At 44.5% G+C, this 26,088-nt stretch overlaps 1 protein-coding gene across 9 annotated transcripts in view; it reads left to right on the top strand.

Moving 5' to 3' along the window:
• FGL1 (fibrinogen like 1) overlaps positions 1 to 25,680 on the top strand; it is a 32,006-nt gene extending 6,326 nt beyond the window's left edge. For 5 of the 9 annotated variants that reach the window (XM_053404489.1, XM_053404487.1, XM_053404484.1 and 2 more), the window contains 6 exons: positions 10,272 to 10,452; positions 13,067 to 13,226; positions 15,069 to 15,166; positions 15,925 to 16,013; positions 16,330 to 16,517; positions 25,195 to 25,680. In XM_053404489.1, the coding sequence (XP_053260464.1) occupies positions 10,272 to 10,452; positions 13,067 to 13,226; positions 15,069 to 15,166; positions 15,925 to 16,013; positions 16,330 to 16,517; positions 25,195 to 25,354 (876 nt within the window). In that variant the 3' untranslated portion in view covers positions 25,355 to 25,680. Of the gene's footprint in view, positions 1 to 3,571; positions 3,647 to 10,271; positions 10,453 to 13,066; positions 13,227 to 15,068; positions 15,167 to 15,924; positions 16,014 to 16,329; positions 16,518 to 18,800; positions 18,942 to 25,194 lie in introns of all 9 variants that reach the window. The other 4 variants (XM_053404492.1, XM_053404491.1, XR_008332337.1 and 1 more) reach the window with 3 other exon arrangements.
• Positions 25,681 to 26,088: the final 408 nt, after the last annotated feature.

The raw sequence follows: 26,088 nt of genomic DNA, 5'->3' as shown, positions 1-26,088 counted from the left end.
AGAATCACTGCTTCAACACTGGGGATCTTTGCTTCTTCCAGTACACTGGCATTAGTGCGCCTGCCTTCTCAAAAGATGTGTAAAATTTTTTGGAGGCACTATTGATGGAATCTTTTGAGGAGTTGGAGATGGCGTTTATAAGTGGTCCATGTTTCACCAGTGTACAGTAAAGTTGGTAGTACAATAGTTTTGTAAGCAAGCATTTTGTTTTCCCAAAATCATCAAGCATATCATCAAGCATATCACAGGCTCTGCCCGCTGCATGTCAATATAGCACAGCACTTACCCATCTTGTGACATCATCATATGTGTTTCTTTGCCACTGCTAGCAATAGCTAATTATGTGGAGTGAAGGCAGGGGAAGGCATGATGCGATGATGTCGCAACAACACAGATCATTGTTACCTGTTGCACTCAGTCATGGGGAACTCAAACATGGCAGTGTGGTTTTCTGTGCCATCCTTTCGCTGCTATGAATGTGTTTTTTGTGGCTAGAGCTCAAACCTAATCATTAGTCTTCTGTAATTAGTCAATATTTACAAGTCCATACAATTTCTATGGGAAATCAGTGGGAACAGAACTCCCAGTTAATCTTACCTTATTTTGTATCTTGGACCCTTTAAGTTGTAGATCTTCAAGTGGTGGGTTGGGAGCCACGGCTGGGTGGCAGCGTGACTTAGGGTGGATTGCATCAGCAGCATTTCCACCATTTAGGTGCCAGGCAGAAAAAATATATTCACCCAGGCCCTTGAGCCTTACTTTGCGGCTTATCTTTGGATAGGGTGGAGTGGATTTGGGTTTGCTCTTTTATGCATATTCATTGGTGAGCATTTAGGTGGTTTCTATGTTTTTAAGGGGACGCGGGTAGCGCTGTGGGTTAAACCACAGAGCCTAGGACTTGCCGATCAGAAGGTTGGCAGTTCGAATCCCCGCGACGGGGTGAGCCCCCGTTGTTCGGTCCCAGCTCCTGCCAACCTAGCAGTTCAAAGGCATGTCAAAGTGCAAGTAGATAAATAGGTACCGCTCCAGCGGGAAGGTAAACGGTGTTTCCGTCTGCTGCTCTGGTTCGCCAGAAGCAGCTTAGTCATGCTGGCCACATGACCCGGAAGCTGTCTGCGGACAAATGCCGGCTCCCTCGGCCAATAAAGCGAGATGAGCTCTGCAACCCCAGAGTCGGTCACGGCTGGACCTAATGGTCAGGGGTCCCTTTACCTTTTATGTTTGTTTTTAATAGGAGTGCCAGTTTAGCCCTGTGACTGTGGGTGCCCGGGGCCGTGGGTGCAATGCAAAATTTGTGGTTGCCTGGCCCCTTCATGGGGAATTTTGTGGGTGCTCTGGCACCCAGGACCCCAGTGAGTTGGCACCTATGGTTTTTAATGTTTGTTTCTGCAAGTCACTTTGAGTTCACCTTTCTGAAAAAAATGGGTAATAAATATAAACTTTTTTTTTATTAAGTAAGAACTAAGCCACATTGCATATTTGGGCTAAGATGAGTTGCAGGTCTGTAAAGATGAGAAGACTACAATTCTGTAAGCATTTATTTGGGATGAAGTTCCACTGAACTGAGTGAAAATGCACTGGATTGCGTTGGATATCTTGTGTATGATTTCAGTTTACAAAGCCAACAATTAAGGGGAGTAACCCTTATTAAAACCCGTGCAACCCATTTCAGCCGTGTTTAAAATTACAATGTATTAGCTCTCTTGTACTGAAGAATCTTTTGTCTGTTGCTTCAGTTTCCACGTATGCCTAATTACAGTATTTCATTCTATTTACTTGTATTGTTTTGTTTCCCCCTATTAAAATATATCTCACTAAGGGAGGGAATCAAAATAGCAGTGAAGAATCTCATTCAGGCAGCAGTGTGATTTTAAGTGTGGCCTTAATATCTTTGGACTGGAAGTTTTAACTTCCCAAAGCAGCTAGATGCCTCTTCTTTGTTTTTTTTTATAGTTTGCTTTTTTAAAGTATATTTTTATTAAAGATTTCTTAGTTTACAAAAATGCATGCATTGTCTCTTTTTTCAAGTTGTGTTTTCAACAGATCAGTTTCATGTGTTGTGAGACATTAGTGTTGCATACAGTGTTAGGTTAGGAAGAAAAGCGGGGGCATGGTGAATGGGGGGGTCGGGTGGCAATGCTTCTGTTCTTCTAGTTAGAGTATGTGTGGGGTTTTGTGTCAGCGTCACTTATGTAGGTTCTCTTCCTATACGCTTGTTGTATTTCCTTGGTGGTGAGAGAGGTTGGGGGTGGCCTAGGGTGTGGTTGGTTGTCTTTGGTTAGTTATTAGTGAGATTTGTTTTTGTTTTTGTATGTGAGTGGGGTGTGGATCAGGTTAGCTCAGGCTTCCTTAATACCGCAAATGGGTAGTTTAGATCCACCCCCCAACCCCCGCAATGTGTGCACGACTAGCACCTGAGCATCCACATGTTGTCATAGACGCAGGGCCGGATTTAGATTTGATGAGGCCCTAAGCTACTGAAGGTAATGCGGCCCTTTATATGTCCAGCTCTCCTTTGTCAACAACAAATTGTCAGTTTTTTTGGTGTTGAATATATGCTATATGGTAATTTATAGACCTAATAGGTATCTAAAGCCATTTCCTCATGCAGAATGTAGGCACCCTATATATAGAAATGAGCAAACCAGTGATATTTTAGGGAGCAGGCTAGCAGGCGGGGCCCATTACTTACATCATAGGAGCCTACACAACACAAAACACTGTTGCTGTATGTAGGGTTTATTTTATTTGTTGTTTATCTTATATTTTGGAAATGTACATCCAGTGGTTTTTTTTTACTTTAATTTTTTTTGAGCCCCCAGGAGAGTGGAGTCCTAAGCTACAGCTTATTTAGCTTATACATTCCTACTCTTGCCGCTGGTCAGAGAGAAAGTGGAGAACCAGAAATGCTATATGCTCCTTCCACCTCAGGAGAGGAGGGGAAATGACATCACATAGAGCCTTCTCTACCAATTACATTTCTATGGTATGAGTCTCTGCCTGTCAGCAATACAACTCTGTAGCCTTAACCCCTCCTCATGCTAAGTAGCAAGAACATGCGCTGTTAGATTTGGCTGCTAATCTTCCACAATTCGATTCTCTCCAAGCAAAGCAGAGAGGAAGACAAGAGCACACCTAGGCTTCCTCTTGTCTCTCTGTGTTTTTTGAAAACAGGAACATGCCACAAGCACTTGTTTGCATGTTAATACTCAGCCAGCACTCTGGTTTCTTTCCTACTTGGAGAAGTGAGAAGCAAAGTGGATGCGATTTGAGCAATATGCATCGTCATGTTTGCTTGTTCACAGTAAACCATAGTTTGGTATACTATGCTGGGTGAACCAGACCATAGGGTTGAGGAGCACTTATTCTTCTTTTTTAAAGCTGTATGCTGCATTAAAATATTTTAGTTCAGATGAACTTGATTTCTAGCAATGCACTTCTTGCCTCAGCTATGCAAATGAGGGAGCAAACAGCAGGTCCTTGATTTTTTCTGCAAATACAGTGCTGAGTCATCATCAGCTATGCTTGTACTTCCTGCTGACACAAGATGTTGTTTTCTTTTGCAGGCTCACTCATCAAAATGAAAAATTGGAGTTTATTTCATTTGTTTCTCCAGACTGTATTGATAGTAGGCACAGCTGGCTTGGTAAGTTTTACACAATACAAGGACAATTTGTAGTTTCTTCTCACCGTATAATAGAAAAAAAATGAGCTTATTCATACTTGAGTTCAGAGGTGACATTTGGCTTAAGCTGATAGTAGAATCATAAAATGCTATAGTTGGAAGGGACCACGAGGGTCATCAAGTCCTACCCCTCAACAGAGTTTATAATTGCTACTTTTATGCATTAAAAACGTCAGATCAGAACTATTCCCTCAGAGTTCCTGTTTTAATTCAAGATGGTTGGTTAGAGGGCTTGCTCTTCAGATAAGGACAGCTTCTTACACAGAGGTGTTTTTTTTTAGTTGAACATGAAAATATGAGTCTAAAGATATATTAAAAGATAATATGTAGACCAGAGATGAGCTGCATATGGTAGATTTCTGGAAGTAGCTCTTACTGAAGTCCTCAGATGTTCAAATATTCTTGTTATTATAATTTCACTGGTGGTACTTGCAACAAAATGTTGCAGATTGCAGCCTTATCCTCCATGAATTTGTCCAATCCTCTTTTAAATCCACCTAACCCCAAAGAGAACTAAAATTTAAGAAATCTGGACACAACCCTCGAGTTACAAAGAAAAAATGCTTCTTTAATTGTTCTTAGTGGGTACTTCAAATGTTCTTAACTCGATACTGAGTATCTTAAGTTCCAAAGTACTAAGAATACACAACATTTTATCTTCATGATGTTCATGGAAAGGAGGAACAAGGGTGCCTTCATGGTTGGCTCTTTTAACCTGACATAAACCTTCCTCGAGAGAACGTATCGGATGGATGTTAGCTTGTAATCGGCCATGCAAAGCTGTAAAATAAAAAGTTTCTGCATCCATTAATGGCAGCAGCTGGGATAAATGTGATTGCATGTCCAGACCGCAGGATTTGACAGCAGCTGTTTAATATCTGGCTTGGAGTTTAGAAAAAAACCCAAAGTCAATAAAGTGGGCAGAGTCCGTTACACGCAATCTGTTTCCAATTAATGACATAGCTATGATCTAAATAGCATTCCCCCTGATGAATATGTTATGTTTTTCACTGTTCCTTTCAAGGGGCTTTAAAAGGCAAAGGAAAACAATACCTGACCACTCCAAACCTGTGTACTTCTGAAGTCCTTTTTTCTAGTTCTGTAATGTTCCAGTTTAGCAGTTTAAAGTCCAGTTACCTGTGAGGCATTTTTACACAGTGGTGAACTGAAATGAGCAAGCCTCAAGAGCATAGGACCTTGCAGCTGTGCTGCTTTCTGGTAATGTTTAGAGAACTGCCCTTGTGACTTTTCCCCAGAGGGAGCAACTCTGGCATTCTAAACATGAGAAACTCTCCATTGCCCTTAAATGACTTGTTGGAAAATCAGTGGGAGGCAAGGAGGCTGCTTATTATCTCTGATCTTATGTATTGACATTAATTGTTTGGAACCACCCGCCTTCCAAGCGCTTGGAGGCTTCTGAGAGATGGTAAATCTGCAGAACAATAGCCAGGGCCAGCCCGGAAATTTTGGTGCTTGAAGCAAAGGAAAAAATGGACCCAAGCCAACTTGACTGTTAGCTGAATCTTTCTTCGACACTGGTGATGGGACGACATCTTCCATTGCATTTGAAGGCAACAGGCTACTTTAGGGGTTGCGTGGGGCATGATATCTGTTGCACAAACCTCACTTATGCTACCCAACCCTCAGATGCTGCTGCTTGTGGGAGACTGCTGTTTATACCCATGGAATTTGTGTGGAGGGCCCTTTGGGGTGTTTATTCCATATCACATTCTATTTTTGCCTCTATATGGAGCCACTGGAGCTATCACCTAGGGATCTGGAGCATATATCACATATACACTGATAACACTCATCTTGGTCTCCATTCTGTCTGAATTGGGAGAGGCTGGGCAGGTGTTGGACTAGTGTCCAGAGGCAGGGGGGGGCCTGGATGGGGGTGGCGGCAAATAGACTGAATCCTGACAAGACAGAGGTGTTGCAGTTAGGTGGTTCTCATGTCTGGGAATTGGGGAGACTACCTGTTCTGGGTGAAGTTGCACTCCCCCCTGATGGTACATAACTTGGGAGTGCTCCTTGATTCCAAAACTGAGGCGCAGGTGCCTTCAGTGCATGCCTAAAACATAAATCCCTTTCCTTAAAAGGGGGAGGCAGCGAAGAATCCTGTAGCACCCTAAAAGGCTAATATTTAATATGGCATCTCATAAGCTTTAAGCTTAGGCCAATCACATTCATATGCCTTTAAAGTGCTGCTGGATTATAAGCAAACTTAACACAGGTACCTTTCTGGAACTTCTTGCTTATAAGTGGATGACTGTTCTGCTTTAGCGCACGTCCATGATATTATGAGACACATACACAAAATAGCCATCTCAAGTATGCCTAAAATACGCTTTGTTTTTGAAATATGAATTTGAATCTAGACAAGAGCAGCCTTGTTCTGTTCCCTACTAAACAGCTAGGAGGTGTTCAGACTCGGCCAGCAGCCTGCTTCTCGAAAGGACTGCCCTAGTGGTGTATTTATGAGGGCTGCACTCATTCACAAATGTATTGCGCTCATTCACGAATGATCCCTGTACACTGACATAGACCAGGGGTGGAGAACCTCTGGTCTGTGGGCCAGGGGGGGTCCAATTTAGCCTGCGATACCTTTTTCCCATCACCATGACCATCTGTCAATCAGCTGGCATCACTGGGCAGTAGCAGAATCCAGTTCTGCTGGGTACTGCTTTGCCAGCGAGTTACCCCACAGGCCAACTTTGATAGGTTGCTGGGATTGCCTGACAACATTAAAACTTCAGAAGATGGGTGGGTGGGTGGGTGGTCTTGCATACCTATCAGAAAGTTGGCCTGTGTGGAGAAAAGGCTCTGCTATACTGGGCCAAAAGGGTTCTCTACCCTTGATATAGACCTTAGTATCTAGTGCTGCAAAACTGGTCAGTCGGTAGAGCATGTGGCTATTGATTTCAGGGTTGTGGTTTCAGTCCTCACTCCAGCATTGCAGAGTGTTGGATTGGATGATCCTTATGGTCCCTTTCCAACTCCTCAATTCTAGAATTCCTTGCTTGGGTGTGTTGCAGTTGCAAAGCCAGAAGAGGGAGCATGTGTGTTGCAGCACAGATTTCTAAATTCTCCTGAGCAAAGTAGAATGTAAGAGAAAAGGCTATGTAAGTAACTGCATATTGGCCAAAGCCTATCCCATCAAATAGATCTAATATGTGACATGGGGGAGCTCTCCTTCATGCTTGATTACTACACCAGAACTCTGGCCAGTGAACAGTATGAAGAATATACATTTTGTATCGTTATGCATTATTTGTGTGCAGCTTTCAATGCTCAAGGAAGCCATTGAAATGAACACTGCACAAAACAGTATTGATGGTCATTTTCCCCTTTTAAATGCATGCAAACAGAGACCAAGCATTTCCTAACATCTGTCTGCATATACGGTACTTTAAAGTGAAAAGCCATTGTTTTACTCTGTGCATCTTTGCTCCCTTTCATAAATGCCATTAGCAAATAAAACACACACACACACCATTGCAAAAAATAACAACAAAAACCCCTAATTTGGAATTGTAGTCAGTTATGTGTTCTGCAGACACTAAACTCAGAAGGTTTCATGTTCAATTTCTGGCATATCCATATACTGTAGGCTTGGGAGACCTGCTGCCAGTTTAGTGTAAACTAGGAATGGGGAACCTTCTCCAGACCAATTGTCACCTTACCTTCTGTCTGATCTTAAATAGATCACATGTCGGTAGTGGGTGGGGCCTGAGGCAAAAGTGGGCGGAGCAACAAATGTTCATTTCACGTCTATGTGCTCTTGCACATCCTTTTCAGTCTTCCAGACAAGAGGCATTATCAGAGTTCAATGGTGCATGCCAGCCAAGCAAAAACATTCAAGCAGAGTACAAAGATGCAAAACAGAGCCAGGGGAGATGTGGTTAGGGAGGGTGCAAGGAGGAGATTCAAGGGTCAGACAGAAAGACTAGGAGGGCCACATTCAGTGCCAAGGCCTGAGGTACCCCATCTCTGGTGTAGACAATAATAATCTAGATGGACCAATAACTTGACTCCCCATACAGCAGCTACCTATGGATTCTGCATCCATCCAGCTGTGTAAGATGCTAATTTCCTCCACATATCAATCCTGCCTGTATAAAATGGGGATAATGCATTTGTCTTTATCCTAAGGTATGCAATACACCCTTTTCAAATGTAAGTTTTTTTGGGGGGGTTATTGGGTGGTTGTTTTTATTTTGTTTATATATTTTGTGGTTTTATATTTTGATTTTGTCCTGTGAACCGCACTGAGACCTCCGGGTATAGGGTGGTATATACATCCAATAAATAATAATAAAATAATATGGGAGGCAGCTGAATCAGTATATTAGTCTATTAAGCCTTTAGTTCAGTGTTTCCCAAACCTGCGTCACCAGCTGTTCTTTTTGGACTGCAATTCCCATAACCCCTGACCACTGGTCCTGCTAGCTAGGGATGATGGGAGTTGTAGTGCAAAAACAGCTGGAGACCCAAGTTTGGGGAAAAACGCTTTTGTTGGTCAAGAGGTAGAGGATTTTAAACAGCGAGATCCCTTTTAATCTGTTGGTCTGAAACAAGTTAGGAGCACAATTGCCTGTTTTGATTGGAACACCCAGTTCCGCCTGAAGTTACACTGAATCAGTTAACTACACAACAAACCAGCTAAAATGTAGATAATTAATCAGGTAAAAATCCTTTAGTCAGTTGGCAGCACTGGTGGATAATATAGCAGCTACGAATCTAGGAATGGTTCAACACCTGAGCCTGCAAGGAGGCGCTCCACTCTTTACACTGAAGTAGCATCACAGCCAACAGGCAGGCAAGTTCCCTTCTCTTCCAGAGAGAATTGTTGGAGCATTACCGAAGCTGCTTTGGACTGGCACCGAGCCCGTCCCTCTGGAAGAGTTTCCTGACAAGCTGCCTAATCCCGCCGCATGTTTTCCAGGCTGTTCTCCACTGCCATATATTGGATTGCACTCAAGGGTAGGAATTAAATGAAAAACAAACATCTGAGATGCAACACAAATATTTAAAAGGGAAGGCATGCAATCAAGATCGCTCCAGCATCAACATGCCTCGAGCAACAAACGCTTATTTAAAGCAACCTAGGAATGAATACTGAAGGCGAGAGGGATCTAGTCTATAAATAATATTCTGTTTTGAATTTTTCCTCCATGTAGAAGTTTCAGAATCATTGCTGCCCCTTCCTCCTCCTCCTCCTCTCCTCCTGCCTTCCAATCTAGCTCATTTCCTGCTATTAGGCAACAAAACTGAATTACATCTTTTGTAGTGAAAAAATGAGGGGAGGGGACTCCAACAAAGTGTGGTCCTGTGCAGAAGTCTTCTGTTTCACCGCAAGCAACACTATGTAATTATGACCCAGATTGTGTATGTATTTCCTGACTGTAGTAACAAATTCCTACTTTTAAGTCAAGCCAAAATGTAATTAAATTGGAGAGGGGGGTGGGATCTCGTATGTTTTAACCAAGAAAATTCTGCTGTAGAATTGCACTGATCTAATATGTAGTGTTGTCCCATCAAAGAAAAGAGAACACTAAACAGAACGATGTGTTGACAGATTGGCACATAGATAGATGATGATAGATAGATAGATAGATAGATAGATAGATAGTCTTTTTTTTTAGAACCAAATGGATAATTTCAAACCCGGGAAAGGGGCAAAAACAGCAGCACAGAATGAGCATGGATATTAAAGACAATGTGTGTGTCACTTGTTGCTATCTTCATATGGATAAGGCAAGTTTTTCTGCAATGTTTATGTAAATTCGCCAGTTATTAATACTGGCTGGATCAATGGATGCATGTAGCTCCTACAAAGTACCAGCTTTGATTGAATTTTCTTCTGTGGGGCACTCATGCGTCTTAGACACACAGTGTTTTCTTTGTCTGAACTCCATATTCCTTGCTCAAACAGGGTTACCTTTCTGAGCACAAAAAGAGTCTGTTCCCCAAAGCTTTCCTGATGAACTGCTACCACCAAATACACGTCAAATGATTAATCACAACTTTGGCTATGAAACCTTGCAGTACTAGTTTAAGAGCATATTGCATTCCTTATTTTCAAATAGGCTCATGGACCTGAATGTGACAGGCGGTGTTAGGTGGGAAACCTGGGTGCAATGGGTTTGTGCATCTGGCGGTTAACCAGAGGGTTGGTGGTTCGAGTCCAGCCAGGGACAGCTTTGGGCAGGATTCATGCATTGCAGCAGGTTGGGCTAGATGACCGTTGGCGTCCCTTCCAACTCTACAATTCAGTGATTCCACACTGCCACTATTTTCACGTGGGCATCAATAACCTAACAGAAAATTCAGGTTGTGCAATTAAAGTTGATTTGAAGCTCTTGGTCAGCAAATGTGCTTCCCCTTTGAAATCAGACTTTTTACGATAATGAAAGCGATTGAAAATGCACTGGCAAGGGTGCGATAAGAGTTGTTCAACACAACATTGTCTAACCTCTCCGGATGCAAATAGGAATGCATGCTCAATAAACAGGTTTGTCTGGAAGTGACCCAACTAATGCTTCTCCATCTTCCTTCTTCCATTAATGAACTGCTCCGGCAGACTTTAGAGAGTTGTTTCCAAGAGCAGCTGAAACTCCAGGCCCAGGTGAGACTTCTGGAACAAAGTGTGAAGCAGCAACAAGCCAAGATTGTGCAGCTCTTAATCGAGAAGGACATGCAGTACAGAGATAAAGGAAGTGAAAACAGTGTTATTGATCTGGGAGAAGAAAGAGAATATAAAGGTTTGAGCTAAATCTCCCTCCCTCTCGCTCTGCTTTTCAAATAGACTCCACCCAGTCATTGTGCCAAACCATGGCATGCAGCTACCATAGCCTGAACTTCCAAAAGTTAAACCGGCAAATCCCATTTTTTGAGCAGCTTGCTTCCTTTAATTTTTCCATCCGCTTAGCAGCATATTCAATAAATGCAGCAGCCTTTAACAACAGAGGGTGGCTCCAGACTGTCAGTATTTAAAGGGAGAGAATCAAGCACATACCCGAATTTTAGTTTGGGGCGATGCGGATTAAAGGGAACTGTCACCCTAGCTAAATCCACTTTTAAAAAAAGAATCCGATTTTAAGCATTACGAAAGTTGACGGGGAAATGTGTGGAAAACTGGGGTGAACAAATGACTTGATGGCATGAGTTTCCCGGGAGTAAATGTCATTTATTTTATTTTAATGTACACAAGACACATGCATATCCAGCTAGTCAAGAGATCTGGAGTGATCTCTGAGACCTATTGAGTGGCATGCACTTTGTGCAGTCCTTCAGACAGAGGGTTGGAAAGCAGGACCTGTGTGGCCTGTCAGTGATGCCACATTGCCCTGCTGTCAGGGCTGCTTCAGCTGCAGGTCAGCACAGAGACTTGGAGATGAGCAGTAAAGGGGATTCTTTATTCCAGGAAACAGAATGCAAACAGAGGAACCTGTGGGCAAGACTGGCTCCCAGCAAAGCACTTGCCAGAACTGACAATATGCCACTCCCCGCTGAGCCTCCTCCCCATCTGGCTGTTTTCCTTGCAATCTTAAACTTGGTCTGTGCTTTTTGTTCCTCTACGTGCAAAGTCTGGCGTGTTCTTGGCGACAAGGCGGGAGGGGAGCTGAATATAGTGGGACTGGCAGGCTCCTGTGAATCTGTTGCAGCCTCAGCTCCCACCTCCTTTCCAGCTGCCTGTCCTGCATCTGCAGTGCTTTCTGCCTCTGGTTCCTCTCTCTCGCTGAAGCCTGTTTTGCCCAACTATTCTGTCGTCCCCCAATCCTTTGACCTGTCTTCAGTGTCCCACCAGCATTCCCCCGGGTCTGAGCCTTCCTCTTCTGAGGCTTCCCAAGGGGATTCTCTGGTTGCCCCCCCCCCATTCCTCCTCATCCAGCCAGTCCCCAGCATCTGGCAAGTCTTGTACCAAAAACAAAGAGAGGCACAGTGGCCAGCCCTACCCATACTACAAAGGCCATAGCATTGGCAATATGGATGGGGCTTGTATACACCAGGGGTCAGCAACCTTTTCCACAGGGGGCCGGTCCAGTGTCCCTCAGACCTTGTGGGGTGCTGGACTATATTTCGGGGGGGCGGGAATCCCCCCCCACGACTCTCCCCTCCCTTCTCCACAGCACCGGATGAGCCCTGGTGGTAGCTTACCTGTGCCTTGCGAGCAGCAGGAGCTGGCGGTGGCAGAGGGATGATGAGTGGTGCGAAAGGGCTGGCTCCGGAGAGGGGCTGTTTTGCTTTAAATGGTGCTCAGCCAACCATGGCTCCTGTGCCTTGTAAGCAGCAGGGACTGGTGGCAGCGGAGACGACGATGACGAGCATTGTGAAAGGGCTGGCTCCGGAGAGGGGTTGCTTAAAATGGCACTCAGCCAACCGTGGCTCAACAAAGCCCAGCCCCCTTCCTCCTCTAGGCAGGGCAGGGAGAAGCCAGGAGGAGGGAGGGAGGAGGCACCGCCGCGGTGTGTGTGAGGGAGGGGGGGGAATGGTGTAGCCCGAATGATCAGAATCCCCATGCCAATCCACGTGGTGATTCCCAGACTGTCCGTGGGCTGGATCCAGAAGGCAATTGGGCCGGATCCGGCCCCCGGGCCTTAGTTTACTGACCCATGGTATACGCCATACCTTTAAAGCACACCCCCCCAAAGAATCCTGGCAGCTGCAGTTTACCCCTCGCAGAGCTATAATTCCCAGTAAACAGCAGTGAGAAAGATGCTTTGGTGGGGTGTTTTGAAGGTAGATTGTATATGCAGCCACCGCTATTCCCACACTGAGAAATAAATAGCTAATTTTTACAATTGCAAGACACAAAAATGGAGGCTAGAAGTTAAGCTGGGCTTACAGATATGCATGGTCAATGCATGGACTTGGGAGGCTGCAAATAAAGAGGGAAAGGTTTTTTGGTTTTGTACAAATAATATGCTTTCAATAAACCTTAGTCTTCAATAAAAACCAAGTCAGCAGTAACAGTGGAAAAGGATTTGTGGGATAAACATATATAATTAGGAATTTGTTAACTCCAATTTCCAACTGTTTCCCTTGTATTTATTTAACCAACAAATGACTTGAAATCTTCCGGGGGTTTAGCCTGAAACAGTTCAACCAAGATCATGGAACAAGACCATTTGAAACAGCAAATGTTAGCTTAGCTTTCTAGGTATATCATGTATCTCTGGGTGATGCAATCCTGCACCCACTTACTTGGGAGAAAGCCCTGTTGAACTTAATGGGACTAACATGTGAGTAGATGTATAAAATGTCAGAATCCAATACAGACCCCCTTCCAAGTGTCTCTCTGCATATATTATAGCAGTAATGAGAACAAGACCAAATTTCAATATTTGGAATGACTGTTGTTTTGGGGCAATGCAGATTGTGCGGAGATCTATAACGCTGGACACAAACAGAGTGGATACTACAAGATGAAACCTCTTGAGAGCCCCAGTGGATTCTCTGCCTACTGTGACATGTCAGAAGGAGGAGGATGGACGGTCTTTCAGAGACGGTCAGACGGGAGTCAAAATTTTGATAGGTAAGTGGTGGGCTTAAAATCAGAACTAAGTCATAGGCACAAGGGAGGAGGTAAATACTAATGCTAAACCTTCTATCCCTGTACTAACTCCTAAAAGTGAAAGATGCAATGTAATATTCAGTGCTTCTCATTGATGATCCTGGAGAACCTACGTCCATCTGCTCCACATACACACTCATGACTCTTGCGTCATTTTCATGTCTGACTTCAGTTTGCTTTCTTCTATCGAAACCTTTCCTAATCCAAATATAAAAACTGGGCTGGTGTCACAGGAGCTTTCCAGTCAGTATCTGACAGTTCAAAGTTGGAGTTAACACTTTATTAGCAAAAACACAATATCCACAGACTTGGTGGAATGTCAGGCCCAATGAGCACAGCAGCGCATTCCCGGTAGATCTGGCCCCTTGTATCAATTGCAGAGACTGAAAGTTCCCACCTCCCCACAGTCATCTAAGTTGCCTCCTCTCCAGGGCTTTTCCCAGGCAGTTGGAGACTTTACCAGTGTGCAGCCAACCTCTTCTCTGCCCTTTTCATGCCTCTTCTGGTTCTGGAAGACAAGGGGGTAGGGAACCTTGTCGCAGCAGGAAGGGGAGACACCCGTGACTCTTCACCAGCCTGACTCATCTCTGCCTCTTGGCCTCCCTGCTCTCACACTCTGACTTCAGCTTCTGCCTCTGATTCTGGACTTCTCTCTGCCACAGGCTCTCCCAGCTCACTAAGCCCTGTTCAGCTTCCACCACCTCCTCTTCTCCCTATGACCACCCATTGTTGTCCCACAACCACTCCCCAGGCTCTGAGCCTTCTTCCCTTTGTGGTTTCTCAGCTAATTCCAAACACCATTCCTCTGTGTCCAACTAGTCCCATGAGAAGTTGGCTAAGATAAGCATTCAGTTTACCACCACCACCACCAAAAATTGTATTTATTTAACAGCTGAGTTCCTTTTTTCTAATTCTTCTCATGCACCTCAAAGAGTTCTGTGTGTGGAGTTAAGACTGCTTTAGTTCCCTGGGGACTGTGGTAAGGTTAGTAAAAGCCTGTGCAGGACTTTCTTTCAAACACTGAATGGTAGGAGACTCCTGATACCCAGTGCAGAGTAAGTACGACCTCACTCAGACTCTCTAAGTGTCCCTATTTTTCAGGGACGTCCCTGATTTAGAGAAGCTGTCCTGGTTTCTGATTTGCTCCCAGAATGTCTCACTTTTCCTTAGGATGTCCCTATTTTCATTGGAGAAATGTTGGAAGGTAAGGAGTTATCCAACCCCCGAGCCGCCTGAAGTCAATTCTGTATAGGGAAGTTTTTTTAATGTTTAATTTTCTATATGTGTTGGAAACCGGCGAGAGTGGCTGGGGCCACCCAGTAAGATGTGTGGGGTATAAATAGTAAAATTATAATTATGGGATGGGACTTCCCTATTTTCGTCGGAGAAATGTTGGAGGGTATGCCTCACTCCTACTGAAGTTAGGGCACATGACCTATTAGGACCCAAGATGCCAAAGGCATTCCTAGCAGGCAAATCTCCATGCATGGCATCTTCACAAAACAATAGCGGCATTTTTTTCACCCAATCAAATAGAAACTAATATTCCTATTTGTGAGGGAGTGAAGCTATTGGAAACAACGGATGTTGCTGTGAAATATACCCAGAAGCATGTCCCTAAATATACTGATATAATACTGGGGATTTGCTTTCATTAGAACACTGTGCAACTCAAAGGGGTGTTTCATTAAAAAGCGCCTGAAAATCCTCTTGGTTATAAAAAATAAATATATTGTTTTTATAAGGACCAATTGATAATCCTCTTTGAGTGACCCAAACCAGAAGTTTACATTTTGTTTTCAGAGACTGGGCTGAGTATGAACAAGGTTTTGGCGATTTTGCTTCACCAGATGGTGAATACTGGCTTGGAAATAAAAATCTCCACTATCTGACCTCTCAGGGTAAGAAGGCCTGCTTAGTAAATGTTCATTAAGGTAAAGAAAACCAATGATGACAGGAACATTGCTGATTGTGTAACACTAGAAACAAAGGCTGGAATCAACCATTTAATTTCCCCAACGTGGTTGTAGCTGATTTGCTTTCTCTCCCCCCCCCCCGCCCGGTGGGCTTAATTAGGCCTGCCAGGGCTCCCCACTTGAATCCCAGTATGGTTTGGCCTAAACCACGCCCGTCGTGTGGGGCAGGGAGGGATGGGGAAGAACTTCATTCCATTTGCATTTATGGACAAATTATCAAATTCACACTTTCCGGGGGCGGGGGAAGAACCAAAACAAAAGCATCTTTCAAAATTTGCAGTTATCGAAATCTTAAGATGCGGTTCTCCAATGAAACAAAATGGTGTTTGTTAAGAGAAATTTTCACTAAAATGCTGGAGAATTTTCTGGAGGATTTAAATAAATAAATTCCAAATGGCTGCAGAAATGTGGACAACTGATTTTAAGATTGGAGAGATGAGAAACTGAGAGAACCAAAACTGACGGATCCTTCCATCCCTAGGGACAAGTAAACCTAGGTTAAAATTAAGCAGGAAGAATCAGAAGCAGATTTTTGGTGTGCTCCTGATATTTCCTTCTCAGCTGCTGGTCAAATTCAACACTTCTTGAATCTGACACCTTATAAGGCTCCAAGTGAATTGAATGGAAGCTCTCTCGGCTCCAATGGATAATTTATCCTCAACACTATTGTTGTTGTTTTTCAGGGAATTATACCTTGAAAATTGATCTGTCTGATTTTATGGATGAACAGCGTTTTGCACAGTATGAAAATTTCAAAGTTGGAGACGAACAGGTAATAAAATGAACTTTGTTAACTGACACCTTGGCACTTCTAATAGAAATTAGGATTATAAATACATATGGGGGGGCAAATGTTGCATCTTAGAATTATGAAACACTTTCTAATCTATCTTAACTTTTCCCCCTTCACCTTAAACACCTGCTTGCCTTTTATATTACCCCCACTGCCTGTTGAGTGAAACTGTATGAGATATTTCTGCTTGTAATAATTCTGACTGGGTTGCGCGCGTGTTTTCTGACAAAGTTCTTTGGATACCGAGGTTGCACCTTACTGCTTCGGATTATTTTTTCTTCCCTCTATCAACCAGAGCTCTTACAAGATGAACTGTGGGCAATACTCTGGAACAGCAGGAGATTCCCTCACTGGGGGGTTTCACCCTGAAGTTAAATGGTGGGCAAACCACCAAGGAATGAAATTCAGTACAAAGGACAGAGATAATGACAACTACGAAGAGAACTGCGCTGAAGAAGATAAAGCTGGCTGGTGGTTTAACAGGTTAGGTAACTCTCTCCGCCCCTCACTTTGCTTGCACTTGAAGTATTTTATTATCATTTCTATTCTACATGCATTTATTCTAGGGATGGGGAATAAATTTGGTTCAGTTCGCACACAATGTGAACCTGCCTGATTTGCATTGCCCAAACAATCTGCAAGCCAAAAAAGCAGCTACTCTTCACAATCCGCACTTCTCTGAGTTTTACTATGTAGCTTTCTAACGAAACAATGTCTCCAAAATTGTAATGTATTTATTTGGGGGGGGGGGAGTGTGTTAAAATGCCTGTGTAACACAAATAAGTGTTATATTAGGGGGAAATACCATGACCATTCTGTGCTACCTTCCATGAAATACAGTGGTAGCTCGGGTTACATACGCTTCAGGTTACAGACTCCGCTAACCCAGAAATAGTACCTTGGGTTAAGAACTTTGCTTCAGGATGAAAACAGAAATCGTGCAGTGGCAGCGCAGCGGCAGCAGGAGGCCCCATTAGCTAAAGTGGTGCTTCAGGTTAAGAACAGTTTCAGGTTAAGAACAGACCTCCAGAACGAATTAAGTACTTAAACCAAGGTTTTGCTACTCAGGCCGCATAACAAAGAATCTGTATCACTGCTTCGTACTTCCCCAACCTGCCTTCTCCTAATTCCAGGGAAAGGCCATGTGTCAGAACGTAGGTGATGCTATAAAGCAGACAGGTCCAAGGTGTCGACCGTGTTTGACCAGTCGATCCTGGGATGAATTCTGATTGATCGCCATGCCCCCTTCACTGGAGATGTGCCTGAGCAGCCACAAGCTGGTCCTGAACTCCTCTCACAGGGGGGGCTGTTTTGACGCATGTGTGCCTCCTTGCACCCACCCCTGCCATGGCAGGGAGAAGTAGCTGGTGTCGGGAGCAGCAGCCAGCGCCTGCCCACCCATCCCTGCTGCCCATCCTGCACCCATTCCTGCCCCCTCAGGAGAAGCAGCCAGCGCCCGCTCACCCTGCACCCATCCCTGGGTGATAGATCACTGCCAGTTTTTATACTGGATCGTAGACCACAGCCTACTTCAAGTTGGACATACTTGCTATAAAGCAAGAAGGGGAAATTTCAAGTGAGGTATGGGTATACTAGATATCTCGTTTGGACTACTGCAGTGTGCGCTTGGAAAAGTCAAATGACGGAAACTTCAGCTGGTTTACAGTGCTGCAGCCAGGCTGTTGACTGAGGCCAATTATAGGAAGCACGTGATTCAGGTTACACCAGCTATGCTGGCTCTGGTTTGAGTCTGGACACAATTCCGAGTCCTGGTCCCAAGCTCAAAATGGCCAGCTCCTCCCTGCCAGCTGGATGGGCATTGCCATTCAAATGGTGTTTGTGCACCACAACATGTGATCAGTTATGTGGGGCGGGGCTTACCTGTGTCTCCCCCCCCCCCCGAATATTTTATTTAAGTTGGCACCCTTGCTGGTTGCCTTAAAAAATAAATAATGTGCACTTACCCAGTTTTAGAAGGCGTTATTGTGAAACATATTGCTTACTGCAATATTGCCTTTCGTTAACTTGTTTCAGCACTTGATTTTATCAGTAACACAATGTATATTTTACATGAATCATTTAGAGGTCCTGATGATGAAGCTGTGTGTGTGCTATATTAGCAATCTTGTCAATTTTTATGGAAAGCTGGGTGCAACTATAAGGAAAAATAATAATTACCGTAATAAACAAAAGCTTCCCCTGCTTCTATCCACTGCCGCCACCTGCACCCTAAAAAAACCCAACAACACCCTGGGGGGAAATACAGCGTTGCATTAAGACAATTAATTGTTCCATCAGTGCAATCATTTCTGTTTGCTAGACTGCCCTAGTGCCCTGTTTTTGGGGTTCTCCCAACCCTCCCAAGTGGACGCAGGGTTAGTACAGGAGGAGGAGAAGGGGGAAAGTCCTGTTACATTAGTAGGGCTCAAGCTGATTTCCGCTAGTAAACAACTCCGTTAAATCTGGCCCATTGCTTTTTGGGGGAAAAGCTGCTGTGAAAAGGTTGTTGAGGGTGCAAAACAAATGGGGGGACTCAGCCCTCCTTTCCCGCATTCCCTTGCTGCCGTTTAAGTTGCCCAATGCCCGATTTCCTATGAAATGTGCCACAATCCGATTCTGACACACACAGACAGGTCTGACACTGTCACGTCTCATCTGGCCCCTTGCCAGATCAGATGTGGCATTTGTTTGGAAATGTAGGGCAGGTTAGCGCTGGAAATGAGTTAATAAATGTTAACGGGGTTCTTTTTTAATCCCTTTGTCCAGAGAGACTCCGCACGTTTTTAGCAACATCACGGAGACCTGCACAAAATCAGTCAGGCGAGGAAGACTCCTGGATTAGTAGGGGCATACATAAGAAAACTTTAATGGCAGCTGCTGAAAGAAAAGTCATTAGATTTAAAAATAGTAAGCCAATACAGTTATGCAACAACTACAAAATAAATGTGCTTGTTCCTTTGGAAATGAGTTGCCTTTTACCATTTTAGAGCAATCTGAATTCGCTTGGCAAGGGTTGTCCATCAAAATTAGCTACAACGTTTGTCTATGTCACCCCTTATTTGCTCTGCGTTTTTGTGGGGAAATTGCCCAGACCTGTCCCTTACCTAATAACTCACGGGCCATGTCACCAGTGACTGCAAGCGTCATCCAAGCAGTCCTAAGTGGGGCTGATCCAAATCTAAATCTTTTTACTCTCGTCAATGCTAAAATAATAAAAGGGAGGAAATGAACCTGTGTGTAAATCCTGTTTGCAGCGAAGTCAAATCTTCCACTGACTTCAGAAGGAAATTTGTCTGCATTTTACTGAGCTCTTTGGAGAGTCACGTTTGTTTCTGGTGAATCACTGCTGAATATACCCAACTGAGTCACATCTTTTGGAGTCACAGAATAATGACCATAAATAGATTATTCCAGCTCTCACTGTTTACTTTTTATTGCTAGTTTCAAACCCAATGGAGGCTTGGATCCTGGCCTTTTCTTTCCATGAATGCAAGAAGTTAACATTCATGGAACATGAATTTCCCACCTCCTGCTTCTCTGCAGTCTCTGAAAATCTGCTCCTGGCTTGGGCGGGGCTGTCATTGGAAGTGGTGCTGTGGGGGGCTGCAAATGAAGAGAGGAATTGGCAAAAGTCACCCCCAAGTGCCAAAACTAATACAATTAAGTATGCAATCAATTCCAGTGCATTTCCCTGCAATGAAAATGTCAAAAATGATACAGAAAGTGATGTAACTACATATTACAAACCACCCTGTGCTTTTCGGATGAAGGATGGTATATAAATTTGTAAAATAATAATAATAATAATAATAATAATAATAATAATAATAATAATAATAATAATATGTGTGTACTAAAAAGAAGCAGAAGCAAATTTCTATTCATATTTGCTTGGGTGATTTCTGTTCCTGACCTCCGACAAACATGTAAATTGCGGCAAATTTTGCTCCGGTTTCCAGCATTCCTTGTAGTGGCACAGGAAGGCCCCAATCTTCCTGAATTGGAAGACACTAACATTTAAACAACACACAGGATAAAATATAAAGAGCGCTTGCTATTCCCTCATCTCTTGGCAAAGCACTGGCACGGCTAAAGCAAGGGCACCTGCTCTGCCCATCTCAAAGGCAAGGAGAAGCTTTGCAGCCTTGTCTGGTGCAGAGCTGCAGATTCACTCCATCTCAGCATAGAGGCTTATAGGATCAGGCTCATCTGCAAAACGCTCTAAGGAATCAGTTCAATTCAGAGTCAATGTGATGGTGTCAACTGCTGGGGCAGAAGAATAACAGTGAGCACATAGGGGAGAGGGGAAATATCTGTCCCGCTTGAGCACAACAGGCACCCAGCAATTTTTTTTGCAGTGTTAGATTTGTCAGCAACTGAGCCTAATGTATGCTGTTACTTGGTGGCCTGCAAATCCAAGAGGTTTTCTACTGCAGCTGAAGGAAGTTGGTGTCTCTTTAAGAACTGATGGTATTGGTGTGCGATGGTGACTTTGTTGTGCAGTGCTGATGCACTCTGAAAAGGACAGTGCCTATCTCCATTCCAACTCCGCAAGCCCGCCCGCTGTTTTTTAAAGCCGTGTTCTTTTGTGCTGAACAATGGAGCATTCAATAGAGCAGGATGCCTGCAAGAACAGAAGTGGCAACCAGCAGGGAGAGGACAGCACTGACATTATAGCACTGACAGGACACCCTGGTCACGTACGAACAACAAAAGGTGATGCAGCTCTCTGGGCTGGTTTGCAGAAAGTGGCCCACCTGGGCGGGGAAAATACTCATTTACTTGAGTATTGTGGTTTGGAGAACAGAAATATCTTAAGTTGGAGGTGGAGGGTTGAGTGGAGGTTTTTTCTTTTTGTACCTTTAGCAATACAGTGGTACCTCAGGTTAAGTACTTAATTCGTTCCGGAGGTCCGTTCTTAACCTGAAACTGTTCTTAACCTGAAGCACCACTTTAGCTAATGGGGCTTTCTGCTGCTGGCGTGCCGCCGGAGCACGATTTCTGTTCTCATCCTGAAGCAAAGTTCTTAACCTGAAGCACTATTTCTGGGTTAGCGGAGTCTGTAACCTGAAGCTTATGTAACCTGAAGCATATGTAACCCGAGATACCACTGTATAATTTGAGTCAGTGCAAATATTAACCATCTCCTGATTCTTAGGAGAGTTGTTTGGAAAATTCACCAGATGTAGCCAGTTCTTCACCTGTTCATAGCGGCAACGAGCAGCTTCGCCCTCCTCTGTTTGAAGGTGGGCCACCTCCAGCGCCCTTCATTGGCAGGCGGCAGTCCCATCAGCAGGTGGAGTGTGTCGCCTACAGGCCTCACCCGCTCACCCTCTTTTGCCGGGACTTCAGCACCACCTCTCTGGATTGCTCGGGAAAAGTAGGCGGGGGCAGGTTGGCAGAACAGGAAGCGGGCAGCGGAAGAAGCGCCATGCGTTTTTATGCAGGCTTACACAAAATGCAAATGCTCGTTCTTTACCCAATAGGTGCAAACATTCGCTGAGGTCCCAGGAAATTTCTGGATCCCCTCCTTTGGCTCCCGAGACCCCTTTGCAACATTGAGCAGGAATACCATGTACTTCCTGCATCTTTCTTCCCTGGGCCCTGTGAGGCTGCCATGACTGTGCCTGAAGCCATAGAGACATGGAGCCTGATATTCAGTCTTCTCCAAGCATACCTGAAGCTGGACCACCTCTCCCACCTCCTGAGTACATTGGCCCAAAAGGGAAATTTTCCACTTGGTGATAATTGTTCAACACTTCCAAGTCAAGGGAGGTCCTATAAAGAAGGGGGCATAGTATTTGTTTACGTGTACTGACACCATCACGGGTGGCGCTGTGGGTTAAACCACAGAGCCTAGGACTTGCCGATCAGAAGGTTGGCAGTTCAAATCCCCACGACGGGGTGAGCTCCCGTTGCTCAATCCCTGCTCCTGCCAACCTAGCAGTTCGAAAGCACGTCAAAGTGCAAGTAGATAAATAGGTACCGCTCTGGCGGGAAGGTAAACGGCGTTTCCGTGTGCTGCTCTGGTTCGCCAAAAGAGGCTTAGTCCTGCTGGCCACATGACCCGGAAGCTGTATGCCGGCTCCCTCGGCCAGTAAAGCAACATGAGCGTCGCAACCCCAGAGTCGGCCACGGCTCGACCTGATGGTCAGGGGTCCCTTTACCTTTACTGACTGTTAGGGGCTCTCTGGCAGTGGGGTGCAGTGATTTATTTATTTTTTTGTAGGGGAATGGGTAGGGCCAGAGGTGCCAGCTTGCAAGGGTGCTGCACAAATGAGCATCGTACCTCCCTCTCTAAGTTGGGCTTCCCCGGGCTTTGGGAAGCAGGCGTCAGACTTTAATACTTTAATACTCCAATTTAGCAGGAACATTTAGGGACCTAGTCCCCCTAGTCCACTGACTACATGCCACTGCTCTCTGTGTTTTCAGGCAGGAGACATTCCCAGCCTTGTTTGGAGATGATAGGGATTGAACCTGAGACCTTCTGCATACAAAGAAGGGGTTCTACCTCCAAGCTGTGGCAAAAGTGCCTTGGCTTGTTGTTTTATTTCTTGATGAATTTGTAAGCTTCTTGCCTCAACAGATACTCAAGGCTGAGGGCCATATCCTTAGCATTTCATGAAACGGGCCCACCATTCCATCACATTCTGAAAAGCAGGCTTAGCCCCTGTTCCAATAGAGTCTCAAAGGGCAGACCATTATTGTCTGGTAATGTAAAGGTAAAGGAACCCCTGACCATTAGGTCCAGTCGTGGCCGACTCTGGGGTTGCGGCGCTCATCTCGCTTTATTGGCCGAGGGAGCCGGCGTATAGCTTCTGGGTCATGTGGCCAGCATGACTAAGCTGCTTCTGGCGAACCAGAGCAGCGCACGGAAACGGCGTTTACCTTCCCGCCGGAGTGGTACCTATTTATCTACTTGCACTTTGACGTGCTTTCAAACTGCTAGGTTAGCAGGAGCAGGGACCGAGCAACGGGAGCTCACTCTGTCGCGGGGATTCAAACCGCCAACCTTCTGATCAGCAAGCCCTAGGCTCTGTGGTTTAACCCACAGCACCACCCATGTCCCTAGTCTGGTAATTTACTTCTGTGTTAAACAGCAAAGCACACTGACACCATGAACTAAGGACAAAACTTACTGTCCAAATGGGTGGCCTGACCTGGCCCACAATAGAGAGGGATCCTGCAAGGGGGTAGTGGAGTGGGGCAAATGTGCATTGCACCCCCTTACAGCTCCTTGCAAGAAGCAAGCTCTTTCTCCGTGCAAAACCCCACCCATCTAATGACAGGCATTTTGCTTGTGGCAGGATCGTGCTGCTCAAAATGAGAAATCTTGTCCTGCTCTGGAGCAGGCTGTCTGATGAGATATTCTTTTCCCTCTCCAAGCCTCTGAGCGGCTGAATACTACTGACGAAGCATTTACTATTGTTATGTTCACATTGGGAAGCTGTAGACTGGCTGACTCACAGCAATGTGCCGCAGAAGGCCCTGTTCCGACCTCCTGCTGGATGTTTGGGGGTGGGGAGATGGATCAGAGCTGTTTTATTTCTTACGAAGACAAATAAAGCCCTGTAGCATCATGGAGAGTTTTGAAGACAGTTTGCAGAGAGGGCTTCCGAGGGTTAGGGCTGGAGAGGGAGGATTTCTGCATAGCCAATTAAAAGGTAGCTTGGAGAACCTAAGCTGTTGGCCGATGGCCAGTCTGCCTATATTTAACTTGCACTGAGATTTCCTAGCAAATAGACATCAGTTGCCTAATAGCCAGGCTGTGGGTAATTACTTTTGTTCTATCATGTAAACCCCAAGTGCTGGCAGGAAATGCATTCACAAAGTTACTCCAAAGCCACTAATGAAGGGAAGGCACATAACTACAGTCCTTTCATGTGGTTGTTCCCATGTGCAATCATCACAGGTTCGGAAGCATTCTCAGATGGTGGCGATTAGCAGGCAAAGTGGCAGGAACGAGGAACAAAAAAGACTTTTGTTTAAGGCTGCTGTTCTCAAACCCTATCTCAGAAAACTTTAGAGTAGCAAACAAGAGCGGGTGATAGAGATCATATATCCTTCATGATGGACAATTACTACATTTTTGTAAGATACACACACCTAGTAACTGATCCCACTCCATGTGACAAGGCAACAACACCCAGATTGGAACCGTGGGAAGTTTAATTCAGCCAGGTAGAAGGACTATAGCAGCATACAAGCAGGAAGGAAGGAAAGGCACCAATGCAATAAGCACAGATAGAAGAGATTTCAGTAGCACACTGAAAATAATTTGTTGGTCCAGTGCATTTCAAGTCTTGCAACTCCTCTTCAAGGGCAACTGATTTAATCCTTTCAAAGGATAATTAAAGAGTGTTGGACACTATCTCAGAGTGACAGTTATCCTTCAGATGAATTAAAAACCAGTTGCCCTTGAAGAGCTGCAAAGCCTACAATTTATTTGGCTAATAAATCATTTTCATGGCACCTTTGAGGTCTCCTCCTGATTCTTTTTTTAATAATGCACACCCACACCCCATACTGAATTGCTGGCTGACGTGTACTTATCTCATGGAGACACTGGGATACCACTATATATATAATTATAGTATTTTACCCTGGTGGTTAATCCGGACCTGGCTACCGCAGGATATTTAGGATGATATTGGAGAGGGGGACTGAAGGAACTAACAGAGCAATAAGTCATGGCTTAGGGTCACAATAATATTGCCAGGTTAAATCACGGTGCACGTAAAGTACGGTAATGAACAGTTGCAGCTTCAAAACATTTCATGCAGTGGCTGTAACAGTGAGAAGTGGTAATCTGTGACCTCTGCCCTTATGGTAAGCAATGTGTTAAGCACAGTATTACACGTACACATAGGCTGGGTGTACATTACCATTTATTCTGGCTCCAGGGTGCTCCCACCCCTGCTGTCCAAAGCCATGTACGCAAGATGTTAGCTGCAGTCCAAAGAAATACTGCGTCTTGATGTTATTTCCCTTCAAACCAGCTTCTATCTGATTTGAAAACGTAAACCACATTCGCTTTGCGTGTTGCGTGTACACTTGAGACAGTTGTTGTGCATGCATTTGCTACGTGAAAGCACCGCAGGGCATAGATGGTTCTGTGTGAATCTAAAAGATATCCTTTATTTCTCTCTTTTTCTGCCAGATGTCACTCTGCCAACCTGAACGGCCTGTACTACGATGGACCCTACTCAGCAGCAACAGACAATGGAATTGTGTGGTACACGTGGCACGGTTGGTGGTATTCTTTGAAATCGGTTGTCATGAAAGTCCGGCCGTCAGACTTCAGCCCTAATGAGGTTTAAGTTTAATGATGTCGGCACTCATATTTTTTGTGCAAGCCGGTCTGGATCGTATGGGGACTTTGGCTTTCTTCATCCATCTCTGTGCAAATCGTGGAAGACTCTACCATGGATGGGAGCTGAATTTCCAGCCTAGAGCAAAGTGTTTCTGGGCTTAGCTGTACCTAGCCCTTTGTCAAGGCAAATAGGTTTCACACAAGGCAAATCATAACCCTGCCCAGCATTTACAGTGTGGCTATATGAACTATTTAAATACCACTGGGCTTCATGATAAAGGCCAAAATTATGTATTTTATTCTTAAAGATAAACTGGACAGTTTACATGGTAACTTCATTGTCTGTTTTGTTTTTTGTCTTTATGGTATCATACAACTCTCTGTCGATTTTGTTCAACTGGCTAACATACTATCCCAAGTGACAATGCTACCTTAATTCTTCCAATATATATATATTTAGAGTCTTACAGTCTGGATATACCTATTCAAAAACCACATCTTTCAGATGCTTTAAACTAGTGACCTATATATTGCAGCTTCATCGCGCAGTGTCTGCAGTTTCTGTAACCATATATTCAGCTTGTCATGTTACATTTATGTATGGTTTAAGATTCGGGGAGGTGAATTTTATAAGGGACACAGGCTGCATAGATAGCATACATTTAAAGCACATTACCTTCCCCCAAAGCACAAAAATAATCCGGGGGGTGGGGGTGGGAATTATAGGGACAGAGCTACCTA

This window comes from Podarcis raffonei, chromosome 9 (assembly GCF_027172205.1).
Source record: "Podarcis raffonei isolate rPodRaf1 chromosome 9, rPodRaf1.pri, whole genome shotgun sequence".
NCBI classification, from domain to species: domain Eukaryota; kingdom Metazoa; phylum Chordata; class Lepidosauria; order Squamata; family Lacertidae; genus Podarcis; species Podarcis raffonei.
The sequence above is the reverse complement of the archived record's forward strand: the minus strand, read 5'-3'. Positions and strand labels throughout refer to the sequence as shown.